Source organism: Taudactylus pleione, unplaced genomic scaffold (assembly GCF_031769625.1).
Source record: "Taudactylus pleione unplaced genomic scaffold, aTauple2 ptg000017l, whole genome shotgun sequence".
Taxonomy (NCBI): domain Eukaryota; kingdom Metazoa; phylum Chordata; class Amphibia; order Anura; family Myobatrachidae; genus Taudactylus; species Taudactylus pleione.
The window spans coordinates 13747391-13770547 of NW_028284419.1; the positions used below are offsets into that span (position 1 = coordinate 13747391).

The 23157-nt window shown below is 42.3% G+C and overlaps 1 protein-coding gene across 1 annotated transcript in view; it reads left to right on the forward strand.

Annotated features, from left to right (window-relative positions):
• LOC148540817 (calcium-activated chloride channel regulator 1-like) overlaps positions 1–23157 on the forward strand; it is a 125620-nt gene that overhangs the window by 75282 nt on the left and 27181 nt on the right. The window contains exons 7-8 of the mRNA XM_088482194.1: positions 15832–16056; positions 17779–17956. Of these exons, the coding sequence (XP_088338320.1) occupies positions 15832–16056; positions 17779–17956 (403 nt within the window). The remainder of the gene's footprint in view (positions 1–15831; positions 16057–17778; positions 17957–23157) is intronic.

Below are 23157 nucleotides of genomic sequence, written 5' to 3' on the forward strand. Positions count from 1 at the left end.
TTATACCGGCAAGAGTGAAATGCCGGGCGTCTAGATGTAGACGCCCGCATTCCCCGACGCCGGGAGACCGGCGCCCAGCATCACCCTGGGAGGGTTAGGGTTAGGCTAGGGGGAGGGAGGGTTAGGGTTAGGCACCCCCGGGGGGGACTTAGGGTTAGGCACCCCCCCGTGGGACTTAGGTTTAGGCAGCGGGGAAGGGGGTGGTTAGAGTTAGGCACTTAGAGGGGGGATTAGGGTTAGGCACTTGGGGGGGAAGTTAGGGTTAGGCACCCCTAAGGAGGGTTAGGGTTATGGGATTTTAGGTTAGTGGATACTTACCTATCCACGATCGGGATTTCAAGCGCTGTCGAGCTTCCGCTGCGTCGCACTCTGCTCCTGTCAGGCGGCCGGCGGTATTTCATACCAATTCCACCTGAACTGCACCACATGCCGTAATATAGTAGTAGCACACCAGTTTAAACATCCACATAGGGATATTATGTATAAAATTAATCATGTCCTTACATGCACTACCACCTTTATTGTGTATATGATAATTTGCCCATGTGGACTTGCTTATGTAGGAAAAACTATCAGAACCATGCGCGACAGAATGGCATTACACCGTGGTGCTATAAAAGCAGCGCTAGCAGGCAAAGAAAGTGATCAGCCGGTAGCTCGGCACTTTGCTGAGAAAGGACATAATTTGTCACAATTAAAGCACCTTATTATTGATCATGTGCCCATGTCTATCCGTGGTGGTGACAGAGGTAATCGCCTCTTGATTATGGAAGCTAAATCGGTAACATGGAGCTGCTCACAGCAACCACGTCATCAGTATAGGACGCCGACTGCAGTGTGCGGAAGCGCGTGTTACCCACGAGTTTCACTATCACACCTGGGTGACTACTTAAAGGTAAGACATGTTTTTATATTTTGTATATGACCTTGACAAAAGGGCTGAAGCCCTGAAACGTTGGTTACGATTAAAGATGGATAAAGTCCTCTAGTGCCGCCTCACTTTTTCGCTATCGGAGACTGATGTAGATAAATAAATAGTGTATAATAAAGTTGACACCTTGAAATTTTGTACGGAGTGCACCTGAGCAGTTGAACACGGAGGGAGAGTGCCGGTCCTAAAGGGATTGTGAATATATATATATATATATATATATATATATATATATATATATAGCAAGTACACATATAGCGTTATTGCAATTATTGAGTCCGGCAGTTTTTAGCCTCTTCCGCACCCGCCAGAGCTCTTTGCGCGATGTCTTCATCCTTTGCTTGCCGCCAACGAACTGACTCTTCCGCCAGCCATGATGCGGTGAGTCGTGATTGGCTAGCCATGGCCGCTTTCTTTTGACTGCCTTTACGCAAGCTGTGATTGGCTCATGGCTTGAGCTAAATTGAAATGAACGCCGCTCTTCAATGGTCGCCGGTTCGCGAGCTGCAAAATGTCACCACTCTAGTGCCGCCTCACTTTTTCGCTATTAGTAGTTTACTAAGGAGGGCACAGAGGCAGCTGTTGATGGGAATGAGGAGTGCTGAGCCGATGCCATTGTGTATATATATATATATATATATATATATATATATATATATATAGCAAGTACACAAATAGCGATTTTCCAATTATCCTGTTTTTTCCTATCTCTTTCATAAATGCATAAATATAAATAAAGATGTAAAATAAACATACAAGATTAACAAATCCAGCCTCCTGTTTTAATCATGTAGATAAATAATATAAGGAAATTCTTTATTATATTGTTTTACTATTATTATGTTATATGTGTACTTGCAATATATATATATATATATATATATATATATATATGCATATAATAGTCCCGGCACTCCATAAGCCCCAAGCTGGGCAAATACCTTGCTCCAGGTGCCCTCAATGAGGCGGAGATCACTCCCCTCTATTCACTCCACAGCAGATACAGCGGCACTCAGGAGACTTCACAATGGGGTGAAACAATGTGTTTTAATTCGACGTTTGGGGATACGGAGACCCCGTCTTCAGGAACACACTGTGTTTTAAATTGGCAAAATGTTGTGCAACAGGTTATTCGCTTTGCCCCGAAAGAAGGGCCGCCCTAATAGCAGACCTGTGCTGGGCCATTCTCTTCTTGAACTGACGTTCTGTCTTGCCCACGTAGTGTAACCCACACGGGCAAGACAGAACGTACACAACATACCTCGATGTGCAACTCAGATTCCACTGTATCTTAAATTTTTTACCCGTATACGGGTGGGAGATAAATTCTCCTGGAACCAAATAATTGCACGTGGTGCATCCCAGACAACGAAAACAGCAATCCTGTAGGCTCATTAGTAGATGTTTTAAAGCCAGTGATGTCTGTTTTGACCAACCAGTCCCTAATACTTCTATTCCTTGTATAACTCGACATGATTTTAGACGAATGAAGCATGGGTAATTCTGGGTCAGTAGAGACCAGTGGCCAAAATTTTTTTTTAAGATACAGTGGAATCTGAGTTGCACATCGAGGTATGTTGTGTACGTTCAACTTGCCCATGTGGATTACACTACGTGGGCAAGACAGAACGTCAGTTCAAGGAGAGAATGGCCCAGCACAGGTCTGCTATTAGGGCGGCCCTTCTTTTGGGGCAAAGCGAACAACCTGTTGCACGCCATTTTGCCAATTTAAAACACAGTATGGCTACGTTGAGATACCGTATAATAGATCATGTCCCGGTCTCTATTAGAGGAGGCAATAGATCTAAAAAACTATTGCAAAGGGAAACAAAATGGATCTTCCGGTTAGACACAGGGGCCTTAATGAGTCTCTGGGGATCCATAACTTTTTGTAAAGGGGATTACAATATATTTGTCCTTAAGAAGTTTATGCATTTTGAAGCAGTTGACAGCTTAGGTTACTTATATGGTACTACATTTTTTGTCTTTGTGTAATTACCCTGGGATGACAGCTAGCCATAATAGTGGTACAGAGATCATATAAAAATATTTTCTAGTAGTCTTCTGGTATGTGCAGGGGGACTTTACTGTGTATTTTGATATGTATGCATATATACATTTTTATTCTTTTAAATTTTTTTCATTTTTTTATATTTTGGCACTATTAATACATGTTTGAGGATAATGTTGGCATTCAATGACATTATTTTTTTATTATTATTATTTTCCTGTACACCACAGGTGTGGTAATTAGTAGTTATTATTATTATTATTATTTTATTTTTTAATGACACTATTTTGATTGTATTTGTGTCCTTTGACACTTTGTTATTGTTCTTATGGTCACTAGATGGCACTCTACTTTTATACTTCAATATGTAAGTTGCACAGTAAATTATTGTTGTGTATATCTGTGGTTTGGCCACAAGATGGCAATGTGGCCACATTTATACATGTATGTACCAAACGTTTATTTTTAATGTTTTATATTCTCACTTTTTTTAGATGTATATCGTTGGCACCAAACAGCGCTGTCTATTGTAAGGTCAGCGCTGCTACAACTTTTGCAATATATTAATGTTTGTGTTTTGCACTATGTGTCTGCATCATCTTCCGGGCAGTGGATGACGTCACTTCCGGTTCGCGGGTGCCGCGACCGGATGTGTGGGGTCCGTTTGCCGGAGGTGGGCAGACCAGATGGTTCAATCAAGCACAGTCACAGGTATTTTAGGTTATTGTCATTGTATGTTTGTTATCTGTGTGTTCCTGAAGACGGGGTCTCCGTATCCCGAAACGTCGATTTAAAACATGTTGTTTCACCCCATTGTGAAGTCTCCCAAGTGCCGCTGTATCTGCTGTGGAGTATATATATATATATATATATATATATATATTTCCAATAAGGCCCACACTCACTGCAGCAATGCCGTCCATTAGGGTTGCAACCTCAATAACACCATCAGAAAAAATCTGGAGGTCCACTTGTATCCAAAAAATCACACTGTGAGGGCACTCACCATTGCAAAAAAACATCCTTTTAATTACATACCACCAGTGTTATATGAAAGGCTAGATCCTTGAAAAAGCTGCCAATAGGCAGTGAATGTGTTGGTGTTACACCACAAACCAGGCACTCTGCAATTTGCACTTTATCCAGAAGCACCATTTCTTCTATTTGGAACGTTGTCCATTATTGGATTTTGCCCAGTATCCTGTCACCGGCAACAGCGCTATACCAGGGAAATCTGCGGTTGTGACCTTTACAGTAAATACCATCGCTAATAAGGATAATGCTGGACTATCCTTCACGCCGGTAAAGTCAACTTCTCAAACTGGAGCATTCCTTTTGGAACTGAATTCTGTGTGGTGTCTATGAACATTGATTGTGCCTGCCCAGGGTCTATGCTCATTTACATGTGAGCTTTCTATTTCACACATGCATGTCCATAATTTAATTTATATGTGCCTTATACATCTGTACATTCAATACTGAAGGAAGACTTGCTTTATTAATAATTGTATTCATTGTTTTATTAATTGTTGTGTCTAATAAATTGTGATTATAAATTTCATTCAGCGCTGCTCTATCTACTTTTATTATTCTATTGAAGAGACTGACTATCTCTCATTCAGCAGCTGCTTGGAGAAACAACTCTTGACAGTGCCGCGTTCTATAAGTATCATTATATTTATATATATATATATATATATACACAAAACAATTAGTTCAAGGGCGCTACAACACACTTAATAATACAGACAATTCTTATATTCTTCGTAAATAACAATCCCTCCGGGGTTTATAGGCTCCAGTTATTTCTGTTTTGTGAATGTAGATAACAACTTTCGTGCTCGCTTTTCAGAGCTGATTGGAGAGTTCATATGACAAAACTTGTTTTAACGTCCTTCTTGAGGTTCTATAAGATACCCTCATACCAGAAAAACACCCAAGATAGGCCCAAAGGCCAACATTAATACAATGTAAAACAATCTTTATTAAAAAATTTGCAAATTCAGATAGATAAATGTATAAATATGTTAATACATCAACATCTTTTATACAGATAAAAATAGATTTTCCACACCTTACAAATGAATGAAGGTTTATAACATAATGTCCACCATTAGTGTAAATCCTACGCGTTTCGTCTTACGTCAAGACTTCATCAGGGATAGATCTATAAAATACATATTTATACGAATATATTGGGTGTTTCTGGTACAAAAAAAAAACACAAAAAAAAAACAAAAAACTAAATACACATAAAAAGTTCATATCACAGGAAACGTACCTCGAAATACATATATTTAAGGATATAGTATGACAGTGATCAGAATGGCTCTTGGAATCAATAATTAACCTATTTGGAATTAAAATATAGATTCCATCAGTTCATTATTGTAACTTAACAACATATTCATCTTTTATCAATTTTAAACTTGAATTACATACCTCACACTCGTTGTACATATTGAGATAAATCAGATCTTTAGATCATCAGCATTAGGTTATACAACACCTGTAGATATTAAACGGTATAAATTCTTAATTATATGTCTCAATAACCTTATACTTTCTCATTATTATCACTAAATAAATAATAGCCCTCTAATAATTACTTATTTTCAAACTTTACACAAATAACATCAGTTGTTTGGATACTTTAATCTATATCATACATTAATCAAAGCTCCCATAATTTAAATAATTATTACTAAGTGCAAATAAGCATAATTAAATCACATAAACTCACTTATAGTGTTTCTCTTACATTTATCTTAAACAATAAGGCTATATAAATTCTATCACAAAAAAAAATAAAATTCCAACCCAGAACATAACTGGAACATTCCTTTAGTTAATCAATGCACCACTTACTTTTTAGGTCCTTCTTCCTCTCAATCCCACTGCCACAATGAACAACCCTTCACTGTTCATTCTTATAAACCCTTAAAGATGTGACATCACTTCCTCCCAAATCTTATTGGAGTATGGAACATTTATAAAAAAACCTCTTTTAAATATGATTCTAATAAACCCAATTCCCCAAACTAAATAACAAAACATTTCTACTAGTAGAGCGCTTATCCATTTCTAAGCGCTCTACTAGTAGAAATGTTTTGTTATTTAGTTTAGGAAATTGGGTTTATTAGAATCATATTTAAAAGAGGTTTTTTATATATGTTCCATACTCCAATAAGATTTGGGAGGAAGTGATGTCACATCTTTAAGGGTTTATAAGGATGAACAGTAAAGGGTTGTTCATTGTGGCAGTGGGATTGAGAGAAAGAAGGACCTAAAAAGTAAGTGGTGCATTGATTAACTAAAGGAATGTTCCAGTTATGTTCTGGGTTGGAATTTTATTTTATTTTTGTGATAGAATTTATATAGCCTTATTGTTTAAGATAAATGTAAGAGAAACACTATAAGTGAGTTTATGTGATTTAATTATGCTTATTTGCACTTAGTAATAATTATTTAAATTATGGGAGCTTTGATTAATGTATGATATAGATCAAAGTATCCAAACAACTGATGTTATTTGTGTAAAGTTTGAAAATAAGTAAATATTAGAGGGCTATTATTTATTTAGTGATAATAATGAGAAAGTATAAGGTTATTGAGACATATAATTAAGAATTTATACCGTTTAATATCTACAGGTGTTGTATAACCTAATTTTGATGATCTAAAGATCTGATTTATCTCAATATGTACAACGAGTGTGAGGTATGTAATTCAAGTTTAAAATTGATGAAAGATGAATATGTTGTTAAGTTACAATAATGAACTGATGGAATCTATATTTTAATTCCAAATAGGTTAATTATTGATTCCAAGAGCCGTTCTGATCACTGTCATACTATATCCTTAAATATATGTATTTCGAGGTACGTTTCCTGTGATATGAACTTTTTATGTGTATTTAGTTTTTTGGGTTTTTTTGGTTTTTTTGTGTTTTTTTTTTGTACCAGAAACACCCAATATATTCGTATAAATATGTATTTTATAGATCTATCCCTGATGAAGTCTTGACGTAAGACGAAACGCGTAGGGTTTACACTAATGGTGGACATTATGTTATAAACCTTCATTCATTTGTAAGGTGTGGAAAATCTATTTTTATCTGTATAAAAGATGTTGATGTATTAACATATTTATACATTTATCTATCTGAATTTGCGAATTTTTTAATAAAGATTGTTTTACATTGTATTAATGTTGGCCTTTGGGCCTATCTTGGGTGTTTTTCTGGTATGAGGGTATCTTATAGAACCTCAAGAAGGACGTTAAAACAAGTTTTGTCATATGAACTCTCCGATCAGCTCTGAAAAGCGAGCACGAAAGTTGTTATCTACATTCACAAAACAGAAATAACTGGAGCCTATAAACCCTGAAGGGATTGTTATTTACGAAGAATATAAGAATTGTCTGTATTATTAAGTGTGTTGTAGCGCCCTTGAAGTAATTGCTTTGTATTTATGTGTTGGTCCTACTAACAGTGGACTTACTGAAAGGAGCGGCTGTTTTTAATATAGCGCAGGTTGGTTTTGGTTGTATATATGTATATATATATATATATATATATATATATATAGGAAGGCCCTGCTTGAAAGCTTACAATCTATAGTATGTTCATATTGAAACTGGGTAAAGATATATATATAAGAGATAGAATTGATCTCTATATACTTAAATGAATGTCGGACAAATAGGGATAATCTGCAACACAAAAAACAAGACTCAGGTGCTGTGGATCAGATAATTAAACAATGAGATCCTGGAGGAATATAAGGAGACACCACGGACCTAAGTCTTCAGTCTTGAAAAAGTCCCAGCATTTCACGGGACGAAACGAATTGACCATAGACCCTCCAGTCATTTCTTGTTCCGGATATTGCTCCAGATGTCTGTGTCTACTCAAGAGTCCTATTATCATTAGCCGGGAACAGCAGCAGCAGCAGTATATTGCCGCTCACACCATCTCCTCCCTCCACTGCCAGTCATCATTCACTGCACGGACATTAGCATCTGGTCTGTGGGAACGACATCAGCAGCGGCCACTCATTGCCATTTACAGCGTGTCCTCTCCACATTGCCAGCCATCATTTCCTGCATGGACGAAAGCACCCGGTCCGCGGACTTCCACAGCGTGGCCATGTGATTACAGCAGACCGCTTATGATATAAGGTGCAACAATATATCGGCTCACTTGGACTGAGGTAATATAATATATATATATATATATATATATATATGTTGTGATAGGATCATTGGTAAAGTGGTCGGTGGCAGGTACATTTGTCCCAGATTCCTGTCTTATGTGTTTTAAACCCCCAGGAGAAAGTCTGCAGTGTAGCAGGCTTGAGTTTCGGCTTTTTGAAAAGCCGGTTTGGGACCTGGGGGTTGTGGGTGAGAGGAGAGGGAGGGCTCCACCCACGGCCACTCCAGGTTTTTTTTTCTCGCAGCCTGGTAACAGGCTTGTTAGGGTTTCCACCTGAGAGTGGCCAATATAAGCCTAGTGTGTTGAGGGCTGATTGTCTCATCTGGGAGAGCAGACAGGGAGTTTGCTCAGAGACACTTGAAAACCTAACTGTAAGTGTTGTGCTGTGCCCTTGTTGCTGGTGAGGGCATTAGGCCCTGCCAGGTTCTGGTAGTGAGGGAACTACCTGTGAAGTTAGTGCCCCGACAGGGCTAGGATTTATGTTTGTTTTCTTTATGTTGTTTCTGACATTGTACAATAAAGACTGGCGCCAACCAGCTTGTACTTGCATCCAGTCTGACGTACTGTTTCCCAGCTGCTGTGTGTGAAAGGAAGGAGTCCTCTACCCAGGAGAGGGACCCCCTAACCTAACTGTGTCACAATATGGTGGAGAATGCGGGCAACCACACACACTGAAGTTGCAGCAAGAGGAAAACTTTCCATTTAAAAATTAAAGGGACAGACACCCAATTTGTGAGTGTGGAAATAACACTGTGTCCTTGGAGTCCCATAGAGGAGGCGTCAGCCAATGCTCAGAGAGGCAAGGTTCAGCTTCCAACCTACACCCCAGGACAAAATTGAGGACATTAAGGCCTTGCTCCAAGCTACAGCAGCTCAGCAAGAGACAAACAAACTTCAGCAGGAATCTACCAGGACTCAGCAGGAATCTACCTGGGCTCAGCAGGAATCCACCAGGGTGCAACTGTTGGCCTTGGAGACAGCCCAGAGGCAACAACAGGTCGCCATTGAGGAAACCCGCCAGGCCTTAGCAGAAAACAGCCAGACCATAAAAGAGGTGGTACAGCACCTGGTCGCCCGGCCCAGAGATGTTGCTACTGGTCCTCCCACCACCACTCACTCCGTACGAGCCAGTCACTTCCTCCAAAAGATGACTTCGGGCGATGATGTGGAGGCCTATCTCGCCGCATTTGAAAGAACGGCCGAAAGGGAGAGTTGGCCCAAGGAGCAGTGGGCAAGTCTGGTGGCCCCTTTTTTGTCTGGGGAGCCACAAAAGGCCTATTTCGACTTATGCCTGGCTGATGCCAAGGACTATAAAAAACTAAAACAGGAGATCCTAACTCGCTTGGGAGTCACCACCATTGTTCGTGCCCAACGGGTCCACCACTGGGAGTTCCATATGGACAAGCCTCCACGTTCGCAGATGCATGACCTCGTCCATCTGTCCTCAAAATGGCTACAGCCCGAGATGCTGACGGGACCACAGATCATGGAAAGGGTCATGATGGACCAGTACCTGCGATCGTTACCTGCGACTCTGCGCAAGTGGGTGAGCCATGCAGACCCTAAGTCCGCGGACCAGTTGGTCGAGCTGGTGGAGAGGTACGTGGTGGCTGAGGAGCTGATGAGTATGCCCCACCGAGCCCCGATGGCGCACCGGCGAACTCCCACAGACACTGGTAAGACTGTTCCAGGGGAGAAGGGTGCTGGGCGGTGGAATGTACCTAAGACTGAGGGTGTAGAACCTGGAGACAGGCCTGCCAGGCCAGGAAGGTTCTTGCCCCGTAAACGACTAGACATTAATATGATTCAGTGTTTCCGATGTGGTGGCTTCGGCCATATTGCCGCTAATTGTTCACTTACAACTGAACCTATGCAATGTGATACTGCTCATGTCTACCGCAGGGGGTCTTTCTTTGCACAGACAGCCTCTACGGCTGACCGGCAGGCTGAGACTGATAAGCACATGTGTGTACTCACTGTAGATGGCAACCGTGTAGAGGCACTGTTAGACTCTGGTAGCTTGGTGACACTTATAAAAGCTGAGCTGGTGAACCCCTTGAGGCATACAGGGAAAACTGTTGGTGTGACCTGCATACATGGGGATACTCGATATTATGTTACGGCCGAGGTGAACATCGAGACACCATGTGGCTCTGCTATAGTTTCTGTGGGTTTGGTGCATGGTCTGGTGTACGATGCAATATTGGGGAGAGACTTTGCTCACTTCTGGAAGTTGTGGGAAAGCCGTTTTGTTCCAGAGGTGAACAACCCCGATCCATTTGAGAAGGTTGTCGATGTAGTGGAGGAGGGAGTTTCTTCTGAGTCAGAGTTATTCCCTTTTTCTACTATGGTTGGCGAACTAGAGAATGCGGAACGTGACGGTGGCCCGCCAACTGATGTGCCTCCCATTGAGGTGGGAAGTGTTGTTGGGCCAGGTGATCATCTGCCTGATTTAGAGGTCAGAAGAGAGGTCTTTGCCGTGGAGCAGTTGAATGACCCTACTTTGGTAAAAGCCAGGGAGAATGTAAAAGTAGTTGATGGTAAATCCGTAGACCCTGATAGTCCTTTGTCCTATCCCCACATGGCAATGTGTCAGGATTTGTTATATCTGGTGACTAAGAAGGGGGAAGATATTGTGGAACAACTAATAGTTCCCAAAGCCTACAGAAGAACAGTGTTGGATCTGGCCCATGGTCATATAACGGCAGGCCATCTAGGGGTAGAGAAAACCACTGAGCGAATAATGCAGAGGTTTTTCTGGCCCGGGCTTCATAAAGAGGTGTCTGACTTTTGCGCATCCTGCCCTGAGTGTCAGTATCATGCTCCCAGGCCACATTTTATGGGTCCACTAGTTCCATTGCCTATTATAGAGGTGCCGTTTGAAAGAATAGAGATGGATTTGGTTGGACCCTTAATGAAGTCTGCCAGGGGACACCAGTATATTCTGGTCATAATGGATTACGCTACCAGGTACCCGGAAGTGATCCCGTTGCGCAATACGTCAATCAAGACCATTGCCAGAGAGCTAGTTCATGTCTTTAGCAAACTGGGTATACCCAAGGAGATACTAACTGACCAGGGTACACCGTTTATGTCAAAAGTCATGAAAGAGTTATGTCGCCTGTTCAAAATTGAACAGTTAAGAACTTCGGTTTAACACCCCCAAACCGATGGGCTGGTCGAGAGGTTTAACAAGACGTTAAAACACATGCTTAGGAAAGTGGTCGACAAGGATGGTAGGGATTGGGATTACTTATTGCCGTATTTATTGTTGGCCATAAGAGAAGTTCCCCAGTCCTCCACCGGGTTTTCACCCTTCGACTTGTTGTATGGGAGACACCCAAGGGGGTTACTAGACATTGCCAAAGAGACATGGGAGGGGCAGTCTAGTCCTTACAAAGCCGTGATTGAGTATGTTTCTCAAATGCAGGAGAGAATTGCTGCGGTAGTGCCGATAGTGAGAGAGCACCTGGAACAGGCTCAACAGGCACAGCAGAGGGTATACAACCACAATGCTCGGTTACGCAGCTTTGCTCCCGGGGACAGAGTGTTAGTATTGGTTCCCACTGTGGAAAATAAACTTTTGGCTAAATGGCAAGGGCCCTTTGAAATCTTAGAAAGAGTGGGGCAGGTCAATTACAAAGTTTACCAGCCGGGGAAAAGAAAGCCGGAACAGATATACCATATAAATCTTTTAAAGCCTTGGAAAGATAGAACGGCACTGTCGGCCGTCCGAGCCCCTCCAGTAAATCCAGGGCCCTTAGTTCCCGAAGTGACAGTGGCAAAAACCCTGTCGGCAATTCAACAACAAGAGGTCAAGGAGTTTCTGATCAGAAATAGGGTGCTGTTCTCTGACGTACCTGGGAAAACCTCGGTCATTAAACATGACATCATCACTGACCCAGGGGTTAAAGTTAATCTAAAGCCCTATAGGTTGCCAGAAGCACAAAGAGAATCGGTGTCGAAAGAAATTAAAAATATGCTAGAGTTATGAGTTATTGAAGAATCACATAGTGAATGGTCAAGTCCCATTGTGTTGATTCCAAAGCCCGACGGGAGTGTGCGTTTCTGCAATGACTTCCGAAAGTTGAACAGTGTTTCAAAATTCGATGCCTACCTGATGCCAAGAGTGGATGAATTGATTGAGAGACTAGGGACGGCAAGGTATTTAACCACTCTTGACCTAACCAAAGGGTATTGGCAAGTACCGTTAACCGAGAGCGCCAAACAAAAGACAGCTTTTTCAGCACCAGAGGGCTTGTTTCAGTACAAGATGTTGCCCTTTGGGCTACATGGGGCACCTGCTACCTTCCAAAGAATGATGGACAGGATTCTAAGGCCCCATAGATGGTATGCGGCTGCTTATCTGGATGACGTGGTCATTCATAGTCTTGAATGGCAGTCTCACTTACCCACGGTACAAGCAGTTTTGGACTCCATCTATAAGGCAGGTTTGACAGCCAACCCAAAAAAGTGTTGTCTAGGCATGGAGGAAGTAAAATATCTGGGATACACCATTGGCAGAGGCCTGATAAAGCCTCAGCTCAATAAAGTTGATGCCATACAAAACTGGCCACTGCCTCTGAATAAGAAGCAGGTGAGAGCCTTCTTGGGAATTACGGGGTACTACAGGAGGTTTATACCCAACTTTGCCACCATGACAGTCCCTCTGACTGACCTGATCAAAGGCAAACAAAAAGTCATGGTAGAATGGAGTCCTGAGGCGGAGAAAGCTTTTCAGGAGTTGAAAGTAGCGTTGTGTTCCCAACCAGTCCTGATGACTCCTAATTTTGACAGGGAATTCATAGTACAAACCGATGCATCAGAAGTAGGTATAGGAGTGGTCCTGTCCCAGAACAAGGAGGGTGAGGAACACCCTATTTTCTATCTAAGCAGAAAGTTGAATGTACATGAGAGAAACTATGCCACAGTGGAGAAGGAGGCGTTGGCCATAAAGTGGGCGTTAGAGGCTTTCAGGTACTACTTGGTTGGAAGAAAGTTCAAATTGATCACTGACCATGCCCCTTTGAAGTGGATGTCCGAAAATAAAGACAGTAATGCGAGAATTACAAGATGGTTCTCGGCGTTACAAACTTTTAAATTTTCAGTGGAACACAGGCCAGGAAGCCAGCTGGCCAATGCTGATGCGTTGTCACACGTTCATTGTTTGGGGGCTTCAATTGTTCCGCCCCACAGGTTGAAACAAAGGGGGGGGATATGTGATAGGATCATTGGTAAAGTGGTCGGTGGCAGGTACATTTGTCCCAGATTCCTGTCTTATGTGTTTTAAACCCCCAGGAGAAAGTCTGCAGTGTAGCAGGCTTGAGTTTCGGCTTTTTGAAAAGCCGGTTTGGGACCTGGGGGTTGTGGGTGAGAGGAGAGGGAGGGCTCCACCCACGGCCACTCCAGGTTTTGGTTCTTGCAGCCTGGTAACAGGCTTGTTAGGGTTTCCACCTGAGAGTGGCCAATATAAGCCTAGTGTGTTGAGGGCTGATTGTCTCATCTGGGAGAGCAGACAGGGAGTTTGCTCAGAGACACTTGAAAACCTAACTGTAAGTGTTGTGCTGTGCCCTTGTTGCTGGTGAGGGCATTAGGCCCTGCCAGGTTCTGGTAGTGAGGGAACTACCTGTGAAGTTAGTGCCCCGACAGGGCTAGGATTTATGTTTATGTTTTCTTTATGTTGTTTCTGACATTGTACAATAAAGACTGGCGCCGACCAGCTTGTACTTGCATCCAGTCTGGCGTACTGTTTCCCAGCTGCTGTGTGTGAAAGGAAGGAGTCCTCTACCCAGGAGAGGGACCCCCTAACCTAACTGTGTCACAATATATATATATATATATATATATATATACATAGGAGACTGTGGACAGTGATACTGCAAGTGGGACACAAGTTAAACTACAAACAGCTGTTGACTATAACAAACCGGCTTGTCTATTTATTTATATTATATGATAACACTGGAATGGCAACATATTCGCTACATGTTTTCTAATCAGACACTTAACTAATGCTGGGCATACACTGCCAGATAAAATGTCTGTCAGACAGACAGACATTTTATCTGGCCGGCTGTCAGCCGCAGATGTCCGCGGCATACACTGTGAGGGAAATCTCACAGTGTATAGCCCAACATCTGCGCTCCGCCCCTGGGGGAGGAGACATTTCCCTGTTCCTTCCGTAGGAAGGAACACAGGAAATGTCTATCTGTCGGCTGCGCTGGGCATACACTGCCCGATGTGGCCGACAGTTTACCGGGTAATATCGCATCGGACGGGCATGCTGGACAATCCAGCATGCCCGACCGAGCAATATTTAACCCTCGGTCGCCCCCCCACGCTACAATTATCGCGGCGATCCGCCGATATCGGGCGGATCGTCCCGATAATTGTAGCGTGTATGGCCAGCATAAGCTATAGACTTGCTTATACTAAAAGCATTTCAGTGAGTTCTGGACTTTGACTGTTAATACAAGACAACAGATTCCAAAGAGCTCTTTTTATATATACAATATTGTTCTACATTTACTTTTATATGTGAAATTTTTGTTTTATTTGGATACTATTGTCATCTGCGAACTATGCTGCTATACTAAGGAATTTGTGATTTCATTTTAATAATTTTTTACTTTTAATGTTTTTGTCTATTAAAATCCAATAATTGGTATATTCATAACAAGCCTCCTGTATCTTAATAGAGAGCAAACACAGATACATCTATTTAGAATATTATAGAATGTATATTATATATCATCATGCACAGTAATTACTGTTTTTAGGCCCTCTATGAGGCCTTCCCATAATTAATACTGGGAATGAATGCAATATAACAGAAAGAGGAACCAATGCAACCATCCTCCTAATTGCAATACAGCTGAACTGCATACACACTGAGAGCTAGATTGCAGACTGGCTGCAGCTGAATGCTTCCACAATACTGACAGCTTCCCTGATGACAAAGCAACAGCCAGGACTAGAAACTGCTAAGGCTGTCAGAAATCCTGGTAGCGGATCGTAGCACCAGATCATATAAATGATAGGGAGGGGGGGGTGCTGTTTATTCCAGCTTGCTCTGGGCTCCAAGTCCTCTAGTTATGCCCCTTTCTGGAATGCTTTTTTAGAATTATTTATTAGGGGAATGCGCTAAGATACAGGCTCCAAAAATAGCCTATCCTGATGAAGGCTGAAAAGTAAAGTGACAACTAACGCATTCACTATCACTTTACTTCTGGGTTTGGACCAGGATTACTTAATGCGTATGCTCAGTAAGAGATGCTTCTCCTGACAGGATGCTTCTCCAAAGTGCAAATGCCCCATTACCACCCATTCTCTGTTTCTGAGAAGCTTCTAAGATGTTTACAGCTCAGAAACATTCGTAGCTGCTCTAAGTTGCTTATGTTGGCTGCTGCACATGCACAGTTTGATCAAAATCGCAAGATGTGGCCACATTCAGTATCAGGACCAGTGATTTCACAACGTAATTCATGTTCCTTAATTTATCTGCTTAATAATTTTTTATAATAAAACATTATTTCAACAAACTGCTCTTCACTTTACTACAATGATTTACACTTAGTATAATGCAAGTATATAGTATATCATGTTAAAATACATTGTGAATTTTTTTTTCTTATTTACATCATAACATTTAAAACTGTCCCTTTTACTTTGCAGTTAGATCGAATCTCCCGTATGCACCAGGCCTCTGAAGTGTACATCATGCAAATCATTGAATCTGGATCATATGTTGGAATTGTCACTTTCTCCAGTGATGCAACAGTTATGACCACACTAGTTAAGATTGTTTCCACCTCCCAGCGTGAACAGGTTAAAAGGTTTCTTCCAACGAATGCTACTGGTGATACAAACATATGTGCTGGAGTTCGCAAAGGATTTGAGGTATTTCCTTCATCAGTAGCTTAGTTTAGGTGAAAATGTTTATGCAGTACCTGAGTGCCAATGCCTGCAAAAGTCCCCTAAGCAGATAGATGGGGTGATACAGAGGTGGATGCAGGTAAGGCATTAGGCACAAGTGGGGTGGCTAACAGGAGTGGGAATGTTGTGGACGTCTAAAGACACAGTTACACTGACACTGGCGACCATGGTCATTCGGACATACTGTGACTGCCATAGGCAGGTGCAAAGTCCGATGGTGTGGCCAATGGTGTGGCCGATGGTGCACCAATAGTGCTAATGAACAACCTATAGCTACTTTGAGATATCTTCCCCCTTGGAGACACCTTTTCTATAAAGCTGGATATGCTTACCAGTACTCGGATGCCCCAGGTCTTCGACTGAAAATTATAACAGCTCAATAGCTCAGGGTATTGGCTACTGATCTACAGATGGACTGAGCACAAAAAGTAGAATAGTGCATACTTAGGTTACAAACTAATAGCGGACAAGAATAGTGAGTACTCAGTCCGAGGTCAGGGCTGGTGACAGACAAGCAAAGTCAAAATACAATCCAAGGTCAGGACAGAAACAAAGCAAGCGAGATCCAAAACTAGCCATAGTCAAGACACAAGATAACAATGAAATCCAAGAACTATAATAAACTGGAACACAGATACAGTATATTGCAACTAGGGAGGTGCGCCAACCCCCGTGTTTTGGTTTTGGATCTGTATCTCCTTCAAGGTTTTGGATCTGGATTTGGTTTTGAAAAAAACCACCCTCAAGTGTTTTTGTTTTGGATCTGAATTTTTTAATAAAATATAGATAAAAAGTTTTAAAAACCGCTAAAATCATGTAATTTATGCAATCCAAAACCCGAAATTCGGATTTAAAATCCGAATTCCAAACTGCAAAAATATCAGAACCACGACCCAAATTTACCCAGATCTCCTCAGGAGATTAGAACGGCGACTCAGATTTACCCGGATTCATGAAATTCGGGTGGGTTCGGATTTCTGGAGAACCGAACCGCACAGCAACTGGGTAATAAGGAATTATAAGAAAGTGAGGCTATTTATACTTGAACTACCCAACTGAGAGAAGTCTCAAAGACCAGCCTCCTCCTACTACACAGCTGACTTGTATAAACACATCATCCTAGCTAGTGGTAAATATAATTCAGTATAGAAGTTTGTTTATTATTTATTACCAGTTATTTATATAGCGCACACATATCCCGCAGCACTTTACAGAGAATATTTGGATATTCACATCAGTCCCTGAACCAGTGGAACTTACAATCTATGTTCCCTACCACATGCTCACACACATACAAACACTAGGGTTAATTTTTTTTTTGTTGGGAGCCAATTAACATGGTAGTATATTTTTGAAGTGGGGGAGGAAACCAGAGTACCCGGAGGAAACCCATGCAAGCACAGGGAGAATATACAAACTCCACACAGTTAGGGCCATAGTGGGAATGAACCCACAACCTCAGTGCTGTGAGGCAGTAATGCTAACCATTACACCAACTGTGCTGTAGCTGAAGAAGGTAGCTGGTGGCTATTGCTAAGTGACAGTTGTATCTTCAATTGATAAATAAAGCTTACAGAGATCAAGTTCTAACATCAGAACACCCCAAACCAGGTGTATTCTTTGCAGTAAGACCTAAAAGGAAAATATTCCATTGGATAATGAATGTTGGTATTTATGTTTGTGCAGGTAAACAAAGGTATGGATGGAAACACATATGGCACAGAAATTGTATTGTTAACAGATGGTGAGGACTCTGGTATTAGCAGCTGTTTAAATGAAGCAAAGAACAGTGGAGTAATTATTCACACTATTGCACTTGGAGGCAAAGCAGAACCAGGACTAGAACAGTTATCTAGCATGACAGGTGGGTTATGTCCCTGTTCAATTAGGTACATCTTTATCCATAATGACAGCTGATTGAACCAATGTGATTGTAGTACATTGTATGGGATAATTCCTATCTTTGTTGCATTATTAGGCCATCATATTTAGGCAATTACAAGGCAATCCACTCCCAGGAGAGCAAGTCACTCTCCCATATCTTGCCCACTTCTAAGCAAAATAGGTGGGAGGGTACAAGATGCTGTGATTCCTGGCAAATCGCGTCATCTTGGCCCCACTCTTCAATGTTTCATGGCATTGAGCTCATGGAGTTTGACCTAAATGGTGCAATTCGTTCCACAACCCACAAAGGCCACCTACAGATAATTAAGAATGAAAATAAAATGATAACAATCTGCTTCAAATACAAATGGAAATCACTAACAATTAGGAAATAATGTGGTTTAATTGGGTTAATACATAACATGAATGCACAGTAGGATATGTGGGTTTTGAAGTACATTGTAATATATTTTTATATATTATACACAAATATAGTCAGACCCTTCTGGTCCCTTATACAAACTAACAGAAATAATTGTTTAAAGGTGTACAATACCTCACAAACAAATATTATAATGTGCTGGTGAGAGCTTCATTGAGTTACAGCATACATATAGCCAGTATAACCAGTGTCCTGCAATTCTGTAATATAGAACCATCTAATCAATTTTGTTCATCATTTTAAATGGTGGCAGAGGGGATGTGTGAGTGGGAGAACCAATTATACGCCACAATATCATCTTGCCATTTCCCATATAAAGCACTGTTCATTGTTCTTTACGATATATTAGTTATGCAGTGCCAGCATACTCTGTTAGAAACTGAATTATTACATATAAAAGAGGTAGTGTAAACCTCTAGAATGGGGCTGGCATGGGTGCTGATCACTTTGTGCTTAGTAGTCTATGGTAGTGCAGGGTACTGAATTTATTTAAGGGGGCTGGGCTATAGGCCAAAGCGCAGGTCACCAGTCCTGGTGCAATTACTTAGTTTAGGTGTGCTCCCTTCGTTGACTGGTAGTTGGCAGTACCATCTTAACAGGGGGCAGTGTCATCACCCAAATGGGTGGGTAGACAATTTATAGTTGTGTTTGTGCAGCTTGGGTGGTATCCACCTGCAATGCATAATGCATGGTGTCGGTTGTTATTGTGCTTTGTAGATTGCAGTAGCAAATGCAGGATTTTTAAAGGGGGGCTTCCAAGGAAAAAAAATCTAACCACAATAAATATTCCCTATATATATATATATATATATATATATATATATATATATATATCTATATCCCACTGCTCACCTGCTCCCCCAGCAGCCAGCCATCAAATGGACATCGGAAAGCTGGCAACCATCAAATTCCCGCTATTCGATGGAAAAAGTACTTCCATTGAATCAGAAACATCAACAGTTGCTAACCATCGGCTTCCGATGTCCATACCTACGCTATAGATGCAGGGCTGCCCCGGAGACTCTTCTATGACAGGAGTCTGGTGCTGCAGGAGAATGTCACACTGCAGCACCTGGGCTCCTGTCACTGCAGAGGAGCCGGCATTTTGGTGTCACCCCATCCGAGGCTGACACTCGGGTGTGGCGCGCACCCCCCTCATGACGCCACTGCTGACAAAGACTACATACACACAAACTGACACAGACACACACACACACCTCTTTCACTTAAAAACACAAATACAGGCAAATAAATACAGCATAATTTATTAAAGATCCCACCAGCCGGCACACCTGCCCCCTGCCAGCTCCTCCTACTGGCACCTCCCACATATGATACACAAACCTGCGGCTCCAGAAAAGGGCATCGAGAATACAGTCAGTGAGCCACACGGCAGCAGCTCAGGCCTCAGCCTCTCACAATGCCTCATGGGAACTGCCTGGGACGGGGTGCACAGTGTTGCTGCAGCTCCTCCTACATTCAGGAACACAAAAAAGAAAAAAAGTGTTGTTCTTGATGCAGTGCACTAGAGAAAGGTCAATGTAAATATAACATTTTACTTTTATTAATAATTACATGCATAAAAGACAGCAAAATATTTCTAAATAATTCCACAGAAGTATTGAAACAAACAATATAACAGAAAAGTGTAAGGACATATAAGAAGGTGAATTTTAAAATAAATTGGTAAGTCTCTCTTGGTCTCTAACAAACAAAAATCATAAATACAGAGTTTTAGCATGTGATTATGGAGCTCATTCAGAGTTGGTCGTGAGTGTTGAGCGCTCACAACCAACTCGATGTTGCCCCACAGAGCATGCGCACGATGGAGCGCACGACTGACATCATTGCTGATGTCAGTGGGAAACTTCCTGCTCGAACAGAGCAGGAAGCTCCCTGGGGCTTTCGAGTGCCCAGACCCTACCCTAGGGTCTGGTCGTAAGCCCCGATGGTCGCGATGGTCTTGACCATCGCGACCATCACCCATGTCAGTCATTAGAGCTGTGGGTGTTAACCCACAGCTTAACGATCAACAAGGAGGCGGTCGTTCAGGATGGATGCAGCCGCCCTGATTCAGAGCGACCGCTTGCATCTAACGACCACCTCTGAATGAGTCCCAATATCCCTAATAGATAGCTAGTATATGAACTCAATGTACTTATGGGCCTGATTCAGAGCCGCTCGTAAGCGGCCGCTCGTTCGCTCCGAGTGATGTTCGCACATCTGTGCATGCGTATGGGTTGTAATGCGCATGCGCCAACCAGTCAGTGCGGTCGGAAATCGTGCGCTCGCAAAATAGCGAATGCCTGCTAATTTGAGTGACAGGATGAGGCGTTTGTGGGTGGTAACAGGGGAAGGTGCTTGAAAATGGGGAGTGGAGTTCCGAACGCAGGCATGCCAAACGGTCAAAACGGGCGTTTTAAGGGTGTGCATAATTAACAAAGCAGCGTCATCGATCACGTCACTTGGTTGTCTTTTAGCCTGAACTGCTCGCATGATTGCGGTAGGAAAATGCTACCACAATAATTGCGAGCAGTTCATACGCCTTTCGATGTACTCGATTAATCTAATAAATAGCGGAGATGACGTATGATGCGAGCGGCAAAGGGGCGACTTTACAAAATAATGAGCGCATGTTTTGGACGCTCGCTCAGACATAGAGGCGTCAACAGACCGCAAAGAGCGAGTGCTCTATTTAAATATCCAGCCCCTTTTTCTGAACGAGCGAGCGCAAATAGCGTCCGGCTCTGAATGAGGTCCTATATCTGTATAATTTCATACATTATAATTGTTTGGTATTATGTTATGCTGTCATATGAGGGGCACAATTCAAGCATTAGGGGATCCCCTGGATGTAGGCTGAATTAATATCAGCTCTTATGTTGTGCCTTTATCCTGAGTGTAGCTATATAATAGCCACAAAGTAGAAAAAAGATGGTAACATATCTCTCTGTCACAGAGTATCTTATAAACAGTGATGGTAAATATATGGCTACATTTATCCTCCAGCATAAACAGATTCACTCTAAAACCTCTATGATTAATCACACTGCTGTATATTAGTAAAATCTATAACCCACAAATGGGTGGTACTAATTTATTATAGTCATGAGTGGTAAACTTGACATCACTCAAATTAATTAGTATATAACTGTACAAGCTCCTCTCAAGCTTATTTTCGTCCACTCTGCACTATGTTTTATATAACTGTACTACATACGATTACCCATTCATGATAATAAGAAAAGCAGTTTGTAGTATAGTCACCTCCGAGATTCCACGTAATCTAAAGGTGGGTACACACTATACAGATATATCTGCAGATGATGGTTGTTCGTACACACTGAACAACCATCATCTGTGCCTGTCCGCAGGTCCGGGCGACCAGGGGGCATGTCCCGGCGGGCGGGGGGCATGTCCAGCCCCCTTCCTCGCTGCTGCCGCTGTGTGTGTACGGGCGGTCTGCCGACCGCCTGTACACACCTGCCGATGGACAGATATGTCTGCAGACCACCCGTATACACCTGCCGATAGACAGATATGTCTGCAGACATATCTGTCCATCGGCTGTGCAGCACAGCCGATGTGATATGTAGGTGAACGCCGACGTTCACCGACATATCGCGAGTATACACAATGCCCGACGGGCAGCAGATACATTGGCCGATCAATTGATCAGCCATTATATCTGTCAGTGTGTACCCAGTTTAACTGATATGATTATCAGTGTCTTATTATTAGATCTCTCTAATTATAAGTCTCAAGGGAGGATCATATGACGTAATTATAGCATACATAGCTTTTATAAAGAACTAGATTCATAATGGATTTTCTTTTCTTTTGGTTTAAGTTTGGTTTAAGGTTGCTGTGTGAATGAGAAGAGGGATTTGTATATAAACTATATGCTGCTGAGGAAACGGTATGAAATACCGCCGTCCCTCTGGCCGGAGTTCGAATCCCGTCCGCGGCAGGCCGACAGAAGCAGAGATCCTGGCAGCGGAAGCCCGACAGCACTGGAAGTCCCGATCGTCCGTAGGTAAGTAAAAACTAACCTAACCCCCTAACCCTAACCCTCCTTAGGGGTGCCTAACCCTAACCCTCCCTCCCACTAGCCTAACCCTAACCCTCCTGGGGGGGTGCCTAACCCTAAGTCCCCCCCCAGGTGCCCTAAACCTAACCCTCCCCCCCCACGTGGCTGTCCGCTTGCTGCGCCCGGCATCCCTTCGATCGGGATGCAGGGCGCCAGTCTACCGTCGTCGGGAAAATGGCAGGCGTCTACATATAGACTCCTGTCATTTAACCCTCGATGGGAAAAAGCAGTCGGGAAGCCGGCTGTCAGGATTAAGACAGCCGGTTTCCCAATTGCATCCTGCTGCTGATGTTTAGAGAATGAAGGCTAGTCCTGGTCTCTTACCATAAGACATACTAGCGCGATAAGTATATAATGAACGAACCCTCCTCACATTTAATCCTGCATTCTATCATATGTATGAGGAGGGGGAAAAAGGGATGTATATTAGTCCATAAACAGACAAACACACCAGCGTTATAACCACTATATGTGATTAATTATTTCTATATCAAACTGCACATTACAATTTAATATATACACATGTTGTCGGCATTAAAGTTGGCACTTTATTCTGTTGTGAATGCACGCATACTAATGCCAAAAGAAAAGAAAATCCATTATGAATCTAGTTCTTCGTTAAAGCTATGTAAGCTATAATTACATCATA